The 13,796-nt window shown below is 36.3% G+C and overlaps 3 protein-coding genes and 1 long non-coding RNA gene across 6 annotated transcripts; 2 read left to right on the top strand and 2 right to left on the bottom strand.

Moving 5' to 3' along the window:
• Positions 1-262: 262 nt before the first annotated feature.
• On the bottom strand, positions 263-7,944 carry LOC114873379 (tyrosine-protein phosphatase non-receptor type 23-like). Of its 2 annotated transcripts, XM_029181641.2 has the most exons (14): positions 7,551-7,944; positions 7,165-7,367; positions 6,774-7,096; positions 6,559-6,671; positions 6,084-6,490; positions 5,581-5,928; positions 5,277-5,500; positions 4,850-5,085; positions 2,079-4,766; positions 1,734-2,012; positions 1,268-1,452; positions 906-1,204; positions 672-821; positions 263-458 (listed from the first exon to the last, which is right to left on the bottom strand). In XM_029181641.2, the coding sequence occupies exons 1-14, from the start codon at positions 7,635-7,637 to the stop codon at positions 328-330; spliced, it is 5,673 nt and encodes a 1,890-aa protein (XP_029037474.2). In that variant the 5' UTR covers positions 7,638-7,944; the 3' UTR covers positions 263-327. The 2 variants fall into 2 exon arrangements, with proteins under 2 accessions (XP_029037474.2, XP_029037475.2); XM_029181642.2 differs by lacking the exons at positions 7,165-7,367; positions 7,551-7,944 and having other exon boundaries at positions 6,559-6,688; positions 6,774-6,864.
• A 98-nt stretch (positions 7,945-8,042) lies between these two features.
• On the top strand, positions 8,043-12,077 carry LOC114873380 (cyclin-dependent kinase 11B). Its single transcript, XM_029181643.2, has 8 exons — positions 8,043-8,473; positions 8,710-9,081; positions 9,155-9,838; positions 10,006-10,322; positions 10,398-10,724; positions 10,791-11,055; positions 11,261-11,491; positions 11,574-12,077. Exons 1-8 carry the CDS (start codon positions 8,382-8,384, stop codon positions 11,866-11,868), a joined length of 2,583 nt encoding a protein of 860 aa, XP_029037476.1. The 5' UTR covers positions 8,043-8,381; the 3' UTR covers positions 11,869-12,077.
• Positions 11,948-12,637, bottom strand: LOC114873385 (pigment-dispersing hormone peptides). The gene is made up of 3 exons (XM_029181655.2): positions 12,574-12,637; positions 12,310-12,444; positions 11,948-12,218 (listed from the first exon to the last, which is right to left on the bottom strand). Exons 2-3 carry the CDS (start codon positions 12,433-12,435, stop codon positions 12,093-12,095), a joined length of 252 nt encoding a protein of 83 aa, XP_029037488.1. The 5' UTR covers positions 12,436-12,444; positions 12,574-12,637; the 3' UTR covers positions 11,948-12,092.
• LOC123988321 lies at positions 12,431-13,242 on the top strand. Of its 2 annotated transcripts, XR_006829905.1 has the most exons (4): positions 12,431-12,502; positions 12,568-12,783; positions 12,920-13,037; positions 13,153-13,242. It is a non-coding gene; the product is annotated as an uncharacterized LOC123988321 (long non-coding RNA). The 2 variants fall into 2 exon arrangements; XR_006829904.1 differs by having other exon boundaries at positions 12,568-13,037.
• The last annotated feature ends 554 nt before the right edge of the window (positions 13,243-13,796 follow it).

Genomic DNA, 13,796 nt, shown 5'->3' on the forward strand with positions numbered 1-13,796 from the left:
GCGTGGTCACCGGTGAGAGTAAAAAAATAAATGTGAACAGACAGAATTTGTTTTTATACATATATTTTATTTGAGATTTTTATTTGTTTCGCAGACTGTAAAATCTTTAAAACTTAAATATTAAGAAATATTTGAACAATAAGTCTTTTGCTTCGGATACCAAGTCAATTATGTTAATATGAATTGCATCGTTTATACACTGCCGTAATAATAACCACCTTATTCTTTTTATTACTGTTAAGTTTAGAAACAGGAATGGAAATGTTCAATTAAATAATAAATTTATTAATTGGTGCATAGTAAAATTTCGTTTGTAAATATGTTCGATTATCTTCTAATAGACCATAAAGGATCTAGTTGACTTAAAGGGTCGATCGCTGTTCCTTCTTTAGATTTTTCTTGAATCGACGTTGAAGTTGAATGAGCTGCACCGCTACTGATACTACCTTTTTGTCGACCTAAAGTTCCAAATGATATTTCATTGACAGAAATAACGATTTACATTGGAAATGTGCGGGTACCAGATAATAGTCGGGCTACCCAACTACGCGCATGTATTGAATGCCCGCCCGATGTTTTCCGAACCGATCCGACTAGTCGGGGAACCCAGCACATTAGTCGGGCCGCACATCCCTAATTTACATGCATTAATTCCTACCATAGCAACATACCTTGATGCTCAGCGTCGGAACGCTGGGCATTAATACCAAGACTTTGAAGGAAATCATCGGAAGGATGCATTTTCCTCGATGTTTTGTCCTTGCTTCCTTTGAATCCTTCGAAGTTTTCAAACGTTGAACGAGTAGACGATAAAATACCACCTGCAATTTGAAGCGTGTTCGGTTTTTTTCTTTTTAGTTCATTCATTTAAAATACGTCGAAGACGATAAGAAGGTAATCTTTACGTTTCATTAAAATGTCTTGAGCATGATACAATACTAGCTGATACGCAAATAGCAGGGACTCCTTATTTACAACTTGTTTACGACACTTCAAAAGCCCCTTGAATACAAGTGGTACATTGACTATTCCACAACCAGCACGTATATGACACAAGGTTGATGCTGCAACAAGGAACAAGCTACTTAATGCTCCACCGTCCCAACAATGTACCACTATTGGTTTCGAACAACGTCTCATTGCTTGTTCTGTCATTACGTCTGTTGCAAATGTAAGCAATGGGCCAGGACTGCTAGGGAAACCGCTGAAAATAATAAAATTTTACATAAGCACGAAGTTGTGTTTCAGGTTGAAAGTAAAAACTTACTTGGTAGGCCATGCAAGAAACTGCATATGCACCACAGTCTTTTCTAATTTTTTCTTAGTATTATGTATAGAAATGATTCTCTGGATATAAGAAATATGATTTACTCTTTTCTTTAATAAAATTGTAAAGCTACCAACGTTTAGAATATCTTCCTCGTTTATAGGCCAATATATTTCATTGTTTAACTGTGAAGAAATAGAAACGTATTAGTTTACAAGGAGAGTGCACGGTAGTGGAAATCGCTTTTGGAATGACACTAGGTGGAAATTGTAGTATACATATAGGGTTACAAAACCCTAATGGGTTTCTTCAGAACGGGCAAATATTTCTACAATACAAAAATATAAAAACACCGGTGAAAGAGTTTTGAATAGGGTTTTGTTCCATTCCAAAAGCGATTTCTACTACCGTGCACTCCCCTTGTTAGATTTTAGAATCTATGTATTCGCGTAAAATATAAATTTACCTGTGCATCGGATACCAAACAGGCGATTATCTCGCTTTCTTGTTCCCAAATCATCGTCCAAAACACTTCCAATTTCTCTGGTAGCGGTGTTTGAGTAATGATAAATGTTATCGGTATCCATTGTGTAATTTCCATGATGTTGGAAGCATTGATGTAATTTGAAACATCCGGTGATAATATTTGTACCCTTGTTGTATCATAAGGAATACATTCCGTTGTTCTATTTTCTGAGGAATGCGCTAATGCTACTGTGCACGATTGTTTTCCACTTTCTCTTTCCTGAAATTAAAAGACGTACCTCAATAACGTTATAAACAGAATGTTTTAATATTTCTAAAAGCTTACTTCAAATTCTTGAACTTCTTTCCATTTTATATCAAGGTTGATTGCTCCGCTTAATGTTTTGACAAGTAGGCTATCAACAAATTTTTCATATTTTTCAACTTCAGTAATAAATTTTTGTAACGCCGCTGGATCTCCTAAAGGATCTTTTTTCGGTTGAACATCGTTCGACCATGTATCCCATACAATTTGCAAATTTTCATTCTCTGTTTTATCTTCGATCACAGTAACAGGCTCAGTATTGGATTGTTCTTTCTCGTTTCTCTTCTCTTTATCATTCTCATTAACCACATCCTTTGGTACAGCTTCTTCTTGTTGAACTTTAAGGGGACGTACTTCTGGCACTAAGGGTGCATGATTTATCATAACGTCGAGATCAGAAAGTAAATCCACATTGGATTTCTCTGACGATTTCGTGGTAGATTTGGTAGGATTACTGCTAGTCGTTGTACTTGTTCCATTGTTAACAGCTTGCATGTACGTTTGGTTGTAATTAGTATAATTTTCGTTTTTACTGGTAGACCCTTGATTTTGCATTTGAAGACCATAAGGTGTAGAATAATAAATATCACTTGAACTCTGAGGTTGATACCCTTGTCCTGAATATTGAGAAGATGGAGTCTGACTGACCATAGAATTATTGCTAGCATTCGTGTATCTCGCGTTACTTTCTTGTTGTTGGTAAACGTTGTTTAAGCTTGTTTCCGACGTTGATTCCGATGATTGTTGCGACGACACTTGAAGAGGTTGCGAGGCTTGAAGATTACTGGGATTGTATTCGTAACATTGACTAGTAGAATTATACGTGTAACCCATTTGATGTTTATAAGGTTCTGTCATTACAGTAGTTCCTTGCGTTCCTTGCATGTAATTATACCCTTGATTGTACGTATTAGGATAATCAACGTATCCGGTATAATGCGATTGTTGAGGATATTGGTATGCTTGCGAGTAATTATGGATATTCGTAGACGACTTTGTATGACTCTGAATTATTTCAGGATTGGTAGAACAATTTGTATACGAGTAGGTGTTACAGGCTTCTGTGGGTAACACGGCCTGTGTATACGAAACTCCACTTCCATGCTGTAAACTGTGATAAGTACTAGGATAATTTAATGCGGTATCGTTGATAGGTACCTGTGATCCATACTGATACGATATATCCGTATAAATTTTACTCTGTTCCGTAGCATTCTGTTGCGGATATTGTGCAATACTGGAATTGTGTAAATTCGAAGCATACGAAGTAGGTATGTTGTTCACCGGAACGGTCAACGAAGTCGTAGAATGAACAGACTGGGGGACGTTTGTGTTCATATATTGTGTTGGCATATAATGAGCAGTAGCAGCGATGTTCGTAGCTTCGGACGTATTCTGAGTTGTCGTCACTTGCTGAGAATATTGTTCAGGTACATTGTAGTACATCTTAGGTCCGTAATTTTGTGAACAGACAATTTCATTCTGATTAACTTGGGGAAGCGTATAATTTTGTATCTGTGAACTATCAGCCGGTATTACATGTTGACCTCTAACGGCCTGAAGAGATTCTTGTGGAACAAGGTTTGACTGAGGTTCTGGCTTGTATTGTTGCGCTACCTGTTGATTCATGGTAGCATAATGATGCGCTTGTATATCCGCCGTTTTATTAACTATACTCGACGAAGGCATAGACGCTTGTGCTCCTGTCGACGTTTGAGAAATTATTTCATTCTGAATGATATTACCAGTCTTATCTAGATTAGAATATTGCTGAGCAACATTGTATTCAGCGTAATCGATCGAAGGCTGATACGTATCGTATTGCAATGTACTTCCGGGAAAGTTATACTGAGCTTGAGTATTAGAATATGCGTGTTGTCCATCCATAGTTACAGGATACTGTCCATTAGATGGAAAAGAATTTACTGGATACTGCCCAGTTGTATTTGCTATATCAGTAGCTGTACTCGTTGCAATCATTTGTGGATAAGCATTTACAGCATCCGAGTTATTTATTTGCATATAATTTTGATTTAAACCACTGCTCGCAGTGATGGCATTTTCATTATACGCAGAAGCTTCGTGAGGATAAGGCAAACTTGTTTTATAATCTGTGTAGTTTGTGGGATAATACTGCTGCATTTTTGCAGCTGACATTGCATCCAACACAGGAATGCCAGCCGAATGCACCGCTGCACTTTTATCCATTGCATCATTCATGTATGATTTTACCGTTGCGTCTACTTGACCTTGTTTCTGTCCTTTATATATATTATAATATTGATTTGGAATATTCTCTGTTCTGCTGTTTAAGTAATCCTTTAATTTAAGCCCGCTACCGGCTCGACTACGGATCTGATCGTAATTAGCGGATATCACTGTATCGCTCTTTTCTTGGGAATTTTTGTTACTATCCTGAGCAAGTATATGCTCGCGTTCTTCTTCCTGTACCTTGCACGTGCTCTTCACTCTCTGAAGTAACTTTGAAACATTTATTTCTAACTTTCTATAAAACTCGAGCCCTTTGCTGGATTTCGCCAATAAATCTTCGTAAGCATCGTAAGAACTGATTAAGGAAGAGATAATGTGCTCCCGACGTTTCAGTATCTCCTCGACTCCTTTCCGCACATTAGCAGTTTGAGCATACGAATCAGTCAATACTGCTAAAATGTTATCCTGTGCAGCTAAATTTTGTTCCAACAACGTTACCTGTAATGGTAAATTCCTTTTCATAAATAACCTTTATAACGGAACAAAAATAGACCAGATTCTACAGAAACGTATCTACTAACTAGAGTTTGATGTTTGCTAAGTTGATCTGCAAATAAACGATCCAAGGGTCCAGAATCGGACGTAGCAGTAACTAGCAAACGCGTCAGATCATCCTGTGCGATTGAATCCCGTAATTTCGTATGCAATTCATTTCTTTGTCTACGCATCTCGTCCACTTTATTTAGAATGCGTTTTAATTCTTTAGTATGCATTCGTTCCAATTCAATCGCGGTATGAGATTTTTCAGTGTTTTGTTCTACCACAAAAAATTGACATAAATCAGCAATATTTATTATTAATTATTAAATTATTATTTATTTTAAATTAATTTTTAAATCTAATAAAATTATTTTCCACTTAAAACTTTCATTTAAATAAAAGTATTTTATATTAATTAATTCAATATATTTTATTATTTAAATAATATATATTAAGTATGTAAAATACCTGATAGGTATGCGCTCGGCGAAGGTACATGGTTCATAAGCTCGGCGAGAGGTTGGGAAAGTATTTTTAAATTCTTCACGTGCATTGTTATCGCTTTGTGAAGAGCATGATTACTTTCCGAAGCTTTATTATGAGCCTCTTCGTATTTTTTAGCTTCTCTGGTTAAATCGGTAGCCACTATCGACGGCGGTCTTTTTCCAACTGCATCCTGATACTGTTTTTCTCTACAAGAATGAAAGAAACTCGATTACTTTAGTTATTACGATTAATTTTACTTAAAATTTTTGTATGATTAGATGGTAACTTTAATTCTTCGTCGAGAAGAAGTTTCTTGATCTCTTTTAATATCTTCTCGACATCTTGGCTGGTATTCGATAATTTTTCCATTATGTCAATCAGTTCTTGTATGACGTGTTGTTTCGCATTTAAGGCTGCGCATCTCTCAATTAATTCGTCGGGAAGGGGTAAACGCTCCCATTCTGTGGTTTGAACATCCGGATCCCATAAACTCAGGTGCTCTAATTTCAAAGATGTCAAATACGTATTGAGCTGCTGATCTTTCTCCTCGATCTTACTACCAACGGAACGTAGTATTTTTGCTTTTTCTTCCGAATATAAAGAACTTGCTTCGTGTACTTTCATTGGTACCAGTCTGTGTTAAATAGAAAAAATAATGAAGCCAAATTTGTAATACTTTATTGACCATACGGTTGAATTTAAGAAAATGGGGTACCCACCGATAGAGCTGATTTTTTTACCATAGATAGCCCCTATCCCATTTTCTTAAACCCAACCGACAATACTTACCTGGCAAATATATCAGGGCCTGAAACTTCAGGATCATTAATACTGAACGATATTCCTTTAACTAAAGAAGCACCCTTTACTGTGGGTAGCGTTTCCTTTTCAGGTATTTCCTCATGGTATATAAATTCATTTTCATTTTTCGCTGCTTTACGTTTTCCTTCTATCACGTCATTCGTGAATGTAAGCGCCTCTTCTACGATTGTTTTCTCCTCGGCCGACCCGGTTATACCGATCGAACCTTTTGCACTTGTGTAAATTAATTGTGCTTCGTTTAGAGACGCTAATGCAACGTTATAAAATGCTACTCTTTCTCCCATTTTTCTTTGCTCTTCAGCTGCCAGTCCTTGATATAAATGAGTAACAGCTAGGTGATAAGCCTTTTTGAATTTTACATAACGTTTCCAGCTCTGGTAAAACAAAAGTTGATCTTTTAGCATTTCATAATTCCATTATGGAAATTAATTTCGGTAGGTACCTTATAAATTTTAGTACCAACTGTATCTGAAATTGTTCCATCTTCGCTTCCACCTTGTTCAAGCGTACTTAATGCCAGAGTAAAATAATCCACTATCTGTCTTGCGACTTTTGCTGCATGATACATATATCTTGTAGAATGATACACAAGAGCAGACAATTAAAGCCACAAAAAGTTTAATATATCTATGCAATTTTTATTTGTTTCATACTTACCTACAATGGTAGGTTTCCGATTATCAAGCATACTCTTTTCTAATATACATTCCTGAGCTTGAGCTAAACAAAGTTGATGCATAAATGTCATTAATTCCGGCGCTAAATCCACACCGGATGGCTGTGGATAGCTATTTTTCAAATGCTCAAACGCCCATGCTGCGCACTGAAAATGAGCACAAGCCATCTTCATACCATCGGCAGATGTCCTTTCTGTACGCGCACCCAGCTGAGTATGCATCGAACCGATATTATACAAGATTGAAATTATTTCAAAACGAATATTTGCTAGCGAACAAACCATGTTCGCGTATGTGTCTCTCCTATTAGAAATCACAAATATTTAGGTTATTTACCTTTGTTAAATTCTAATATCAAAGCATTCTTTTACCATGTAAACGTAATTGCTGCTGCACCATCCTTTCCCATAGGAAATCTACTCTGGAGAAAATGTAACTGACAATAATATTTTTTTAACAATAAACAGCCAGCCATATCTATGGGTGGTCGTATAGCCATTGCCCTTAAACTTTCCAACTGATGTATTTCGTTTGTGTATGACTCTGCATCTTCATTGTAAAAATCACGTATATACTGAAAGATGAAATATAATAAAAATCATTATAATTTCATTTAACTTGGATGAATTGCTATGAAGTAATAAATGATTATCCAATTAAAACAAGTAAAAGAAAAACAATAATTTGATACTTCGAATAATAAAAATATATAGTAAAAATTAATAATATTATGATTCATAGTATCAATTGTTGATACCTGTTTCAACTTTGGTCCAAATGTAGTGGGTTCCGGACTAATTTTTAATTGAAAAGATATCATAGGTAACCGCGGTACCGCTTCCATGGTAAATTATTTATTAAATTGTTATCTTTTGGAAATTTCGGTAAACTGACAGCTGATTATCTGTCAAACTGTAGAAAACGGATTTGTTCGTTGAACATACTTTTCGCTATCACCAGCTATCACGTATTTGTGACGATTTGTCTTTGGGCAAATATTCATGGTTGAAAGTAGTTGCGTCACGTAATTTTTCTATGTTAAAATTCATATTTTATTTGAAATAATGTCTTACAATCCTTTGTATTGTCAGTTATTAACGAAAATTTTAGAAACAATGGAATATTGACGAAAAATGTTTAGAAACTTCTAATCCTCGGAAGATCGTTTTTTGTAAACTGATCAAAGAAATACATACGTATTATGTATACATACACACATTGTATATATACACGCGTGGTAAGCAATGGTAAGTTCCATCGGAATTGACGAACGGTTCGTGATAATCGTCCGTGAAAACAGACAGTAGACATTGAACGTGGAATAAATTGTTTATTTATTTATAAATCAAGCATCGATAAAATGTATGGAAACGAATCAAACGAACACTCGTAAGATTCCTAGCGTCAGTTTCTTACAACAGTTACAGTATTGCCAAGTGTTGCAAATCGAAAGCATCACGTGTAAAGTGTAATTTATTTCTCCAAACATAGCGAATGGGAATGTTTGTGTTTCATTTTTCATTTATTTGGAATTATGTACAGAGTAGCATCGATTAAACGTGAATAAATTTATGTATATACATATAGTATGTCAGAAACTAGACTTGACATGGATATTGATAACCAAAGTGAAGACGGAGAAATAAAAAAAAGCCCCTCAAAGGATATGGAAGATTTTAGGTATCGAATAACGTGATACTTCATTTTAATTAATCTTATCTTCACTCTAAATTGGTTATGATAAGTTTTTCACCATATAATTTTATACCTTCTTATGGTTTTCAGCCAATAATAATGTTTCTAGCTCTAAAATTTATTTTTCTTTAAATTGATCCAATAGAAAAAGATTTATTTACTTTAATAAGTCATTTTTGTGTATCAGTGCGTTAGTCATTTTGAGAAAAGTATACTTAAAGCTTTTCAGAGGAGGACGGTGGAGATACCGCTGATTCTTTGGATATAAAACCACCGCAGGCTGTTGTTCGTCATTACAAATCTAATTCTTCGAGGAGACGGGATAAGCATGGTGATAGGAGAGATCGTAGGGAAGAAAAAGAACGAAAGTCACGGCATCACGAACGCGGGGAAGACAGGCATAGAGATAAACACAGACATCGTAGACACGGCATGGACATTTTAGAGAGATCAGATCGTTCCGACGGTTCTAAAAGGGATAGGGAAAGATTAGAAAGGTTGGAGAGAATGGAAGGCCATAGAGAAAGAGAATCTAGGCACGATAGGAAAGAGAGAAGTACAGGTGATCGTGTTTTGGAGGATTTGAGAGAGCGGTATGAAAATTGACCTATTATAAAGAATTTATACATTCTTGGTTTGTTACTTATTAAAATATTTGATTTACAGATTACTGGACAAAAGACGAGAAAGGCGAGAAGATTCACGAGACATGCGAGATTACAAAGTAGAAACTCGTCGGGAAATTCGTATAGAAGATACTCGCGAGTTACGCGAATCGCGCGAGCGTAGAGAAATACGATTAGAAGACATGCGAGAACGTCGCGAAGTACGTACCATCGCGGATGACGTTAGAGAGCGCCGTGAGATACGCATAGAGGATCACAGACACATGAGAGTAATGGAGGAGCAATACTCGGAAACAGAGCTGATGGAACGACCTGAAAGAAGTGAGAAACGACACAAGAGATCTCATAAGCACGATCGACTTCGTGATAGAGACAGAGAAAAAGCGGAACGTGAAAAAGAGCATAGAGAGAAACAGTTACGCGAAGCGATGGAAATTGTTACGGAGGACGCTGATGATATGGAAATCAATGAGATACCGATGCAACCAAAGGATCCAAAGGAAATGACCGAGCAAGAGCTTCGAAAGGAAAGATTGTTAGAAGCTGACAGAGAAATGGCCAGGAGGAAAGAAGTCTCCAGATTAGAATTGCAAGCGCGACGAATGAAAAGAGGAGAAAAACGACCATTAAGCCCTGATAACAATCAAGATCCGTCTGTCGTAGAACTTTCAGATGAAAGTCCAAGCCCGGTTCATTCGGACGAAGTTCGTTCTAAATCTATCGAGTAAGCTTTCATAAATTTTCTAATAGAATACAGTAAAACCTCGATAAGTCGTCACTCAAGGGATCAAGAAATTTTCGACGACCATGTAAATTTTAAAATGACGACTTGTAGAGGTTTTACTGTATTTTGAAAACTTTGATACCACGTTGTTGACTATTGTTTTGTAGGTCCAGACATTCATCCGACGGTCAAAGGAGTATTCGTGAAAGATCTTCAGACAGACATTCTTCTGATTCATCAGAGTCTAGCAGTGAGGACGACGATGAGTCGAACGATTCGAATAAAGGTTCTAACGCTGACTCCAATGATGGTTCCGATTATAATAATCCAAGCCCGTTATCCGTGGATCGGTTAGCCAAATCGGATCACTCAGACGGAGAATCACCTGGTCACGTTGATTCGAACGGCGCGACAAAGATTGTCGAGGAAGAGGAGAAGAAAGAAGAGGAGCCTGAATTGCCACCGTATTTACCAGCGATTCAAGGTAAAAAAGCCAGACTTTTTATATCTATACACTTGCGATTAATCTTCATATTGTACAATGAAATATGTTTTACAGGTTGTAGAAGTGTGGAAGAATTTCAGTGTTTGAACCGCATCGCGGAGGGTACTTACGGTGTAGTTTACAGAGCACGAGACAAACGTACGGATGAAATTGTTGCTCTTAAGCGATTAAAAATGGAGAAGGAAAAAGAGGGATTCCCGATTACCAGTCTTAGGGAGATAAACACTTTGCTACAGGCACAGCATCCAAATATCGTTACTGTCAGAGAAATAGTGGTCGGTAGTAACATGGATAAAATATTTATTGTAATGGATTATGTGGAGCATGATTTGAAATCATTGATGGAAACAATGAAACAAAAGAAACAAGTTTTTATACCAGGTAAATTTTGTATACCCTATAGAGAAAATATGGTACAGAATGAGAACACGAATATCTTTTTTACAGGAGAGGTTAAGTGTCTTATGCAACAATTACTGCGAGCAGTTGCACATTTGCACGATAATTGGATACTGCATCGAGATTTGAAAACGTCGAATTTGTTATTAAGTCATCGCGGTGTTTTGAAGGTTGGTGATTTTGGTTTAGCTAGGGAATACGGTTCTCCTCTAAGACAGTATACCCCGATTGTTGTAACACTTTGGTACAGAGCTCCTGAATTACTGCTTAGCGAGAAAGAATATAGTACTCCGGTCGACATGTGGTCAGTTGGGTAAGAAAAACGATGTACTTTATTTTTCATTTCTGACTAAACTTCCGAAAACCTCCATGCTCCGAATTGGCTGAAATTTTGGAAATAAATTCTTTTTTGATAAAAATCATGATTGCGAGAAGGATTTCTGGCCAGCATGGAGGTTTTCGAAAGCCTCATTGTTTTTTACATTAGTATTATCACTAACAAAATAATGTCTTTTTAGGTGTATCTTTGCAGAGTTACTAAGAATGGAGGCACTGTTCCCAGGTAAATCTGAAATTGATCAATTAAACAGGATATTCAAGGAACTGGGTACACCGAATGATCGTATATGGCCAGGATACAGTAAACTACCAATGGTGCAAAAGATTCCATTTGCTCATTATCCTGTAAACAATTTAAGGCAACGTTTTAGTTTGTCTCTCTCAGATTTGGGTATCGAATTATTAAACAAGTATGTTTTCCTCTTTGATTAACTCTATTTTTAAAGATTAATGTTGTTCGTTCTTTGTCATGATTTGAACAAATGTTTTCAGGTTTCTCACTTACGACCCTCAACAACGAATATCAGCAGAAGATGCTGTGAAACATGGTTATTTTACAGAAGCACCTTTACCGATAGATCCACAAATGTTTCCTACGTGGCCGGCCAAGTCAGAGCTTGGTTTGAGAACGGCAAATGCTTCACCGAAACCGCCAAGCGGTGGAAAAGAGTATAAACAATTAGGAGACGGTGACGATGCTGATTTAAGTAATTCCGGTTTTCACATGGGTCTTATGGAAGGTGGAAGACAACCGCCTGTCGGTGGTGGTTTTCATTTAAAGTTTTAGATACATACGACGAATTCTCTGCGAATTGAAATAACAGTGATTGCTTTCTAGTTGGTTGAAGAAAAGATCAACAACAGCATACTCTTTTACATTTATTTATTACTGATAACCTTTTATTAAGCTCCAAAGATTTTTGGAGTTTACATGATAAATAAAACGCAATTTAATTACCACTGAATTTTATGAAATATATTACTGTTCATAAAATAGTTATCCAGCAGCATTTATTTTCCAGCGATGTTCATGTTTTTCGGTAGACCCAGCAGCGAGTTTATTAGCTCAGAATTGCGTTTAGGATGACAGAGCCATTGTGGCAGAAGTAGCAGTCTAGCAAGTTGCAATTCGTTATTCTGTAAAGACAACATTCTATTTACTATTGTTATTATGAATGTAATACAATTGCTTTTTAATATTTATTAATTTTTTATATCATATTTTTACCAGTCCTCTGCCGTACGGGAAGTTTGGACCTACAAGATTTCTGTTAGACTCTTCAGCTACTCCTAAAGCTTGGTATGCTACTCCCAGCATCATAATTACGATGATCACGTACTTTGTCGATGCCATGGCTCGTTTCTAAACATAGGATTAATAGAAGAATATAGAATATTTCCTACCAATTCCTTTTCCAATAGTTAAGTATCAATTTATTATATTTTAAGAATATACACAAACGTTAGAATGTAAAATTTTATTTAGAGTTACCTGTTCTTTTCCAATGGAACAACTGTTAGCAGTGCAAGCAAGTAATGCTTCTACCAGGCGCGTTAGGTGGAAGTGTTCTGAAATGCTGAGAACAGCATACTTTTATACTGCTAATATCACGGGGGTTAAAATCTGTCCAAGACAGATGGATCCTGCTAACGACAGTTATTTCCTCGAGGAAATATCGAAGAAATTTTCCTTCTGTCTCGTGTAATTATTACATAAACGTTGAGAGTCTGTGGATGACAGAATTTTATTGACAAAGTTTCTTCTCTTTTTTTTTTTCTAAATTTATTATAAATAATCTTACGACGGCATATCATTTTATTATAATGTTTCTTCGCAGGAATCATAAAAGTCTCAGAAGTTTGAAGGTCGTTACTTCCTAAGAAAAAAGACATTGGCTCCGGATCGCTTTATCCTTTACCTTTTGCCTCTCACGATGGTTCATCATTCTCACAAAGGTTCCTTAACATTTCATTACTTTTTTTCTTTTAAATTATCTAAAGTTATCCTTTATGAACTTAAATTTTTCTTTAAGAAGCATAGAAGGGCGATATAATCAATAGGTATTTCTAGGTCTTTTACGGTATAGGTAGCGAGTATGTGAAAAGCAGAGTATGATATAAAAATGTGTAGCAGCGCTTCAGCAACCCTTAACGCATGTAGAAGACAAATATAAAGATCAAATTCGATGGTTTAAAGATTGGCAAACGTAACTAATGCTGGCTAACAGGAATAAATTTTAAATAATTAAAGGAATTGTATTTATTCATGAGACACCTACGCAAAAATTGGGCAAGATGAAACAGTGAAGATAGGTGGCCAACGACAGAATAGAAGAAAGAGCGGAAGAGAGAAAAAGAAAAGAAAAAAATGAAGCAAAAGGGAGAGAAAGAGGAATGTAAGGAAGGAAGGAGCTTAGAGTCCATGCACGATAATCGAAATCTTGGTGTCCTGGGATGGGTGTAGGTCACTAACCAGCAACCAGAAAGCGGTTTCAGACTGGTGTAGTGGCCTTGATTCGTTTTTAAGACCCTTCGAAGGTGCGATTCTAGTCGATCGTGTTACATTTCAACTTTACCGACACCCGACTGTTTTTCTTCTTAATTATTATTCATCTAAGCGTGAATTTATACATACATAAGTACATGGCCATTAGTAACGATAACATCTTGTTGTTTGATCAATTTTATTCTTATATGAAGCATGATTTATATGAT

Source organism: Osmia bicornis, chromosome 11 (assembly GCF_907164935.1).
Source record: "Osmia bicornis bicornis chromosome 11, iOsmBic2.1, whole genome shotgun sequence".
In the NCBI taxonomy this organism is placed as follows: domain Eukaryota; kingdom Metazoa; phylum Arthropoda; class Insecta; order Hymenoptera; family Megachilidae; genus Osmia; species Osmia bicornis.

Coding starts and splice junctions, on each gene's coding strand:
- LOC114873380 (XM_029181643.2), top strand. CDS start 8,382: ATGTCAGAAACTAGACTTGACATGGATATTGATAACCAAAGTGAAGAC. Junction 8,474..8,709: donor AAGGATATGGAAGATTTTAG/GTATCGAATAAC, acceptor GTATACTTAAAG/CTTTTCAGAGGAGGACGGTG. Junction 11,056..11,260: donor GTCGACATGTGGTCAGTTGG/GTAAGAAAAACG, acceptor ATGTCTTTTTAG/GTGTATCTTTGCAGAGTTAC.
- LOC114873385 (XM_029181655.2), bottom strand. CDS start 12,435: ATGGCATCGACAAAGTACGTGATCATCGTAATTATGATGCTGGGAGTA. Junction 12,219..12,309: donor TCCCGTACGGCAGAGGACTG/GTAAAAATATGA, acceptor TTGTCTTTACAG/AATAACGAATTGCAACTTGC.
- LOC114873379 (XM_029181641.2), bottom strand. CDS start 7,637: ATGGAAGCGGTACCGCGGTTACCTATGATATCTTTTCAATTAAAAATT. Junction 1,453..1,733: donor GTTTGGTATCCGATGCACAG/GTAAATTTATAT, acceptor ATTTCTTCACAG/TTAAACAATGAAATATATTG. Junction 1,205..1,267: donor TTTCTTGCATGGCCTACCAA/GTAAGTTTTTAC, acceptor TATTATTTTCAG/CGGTTTCCCTAGCAGTCCTG.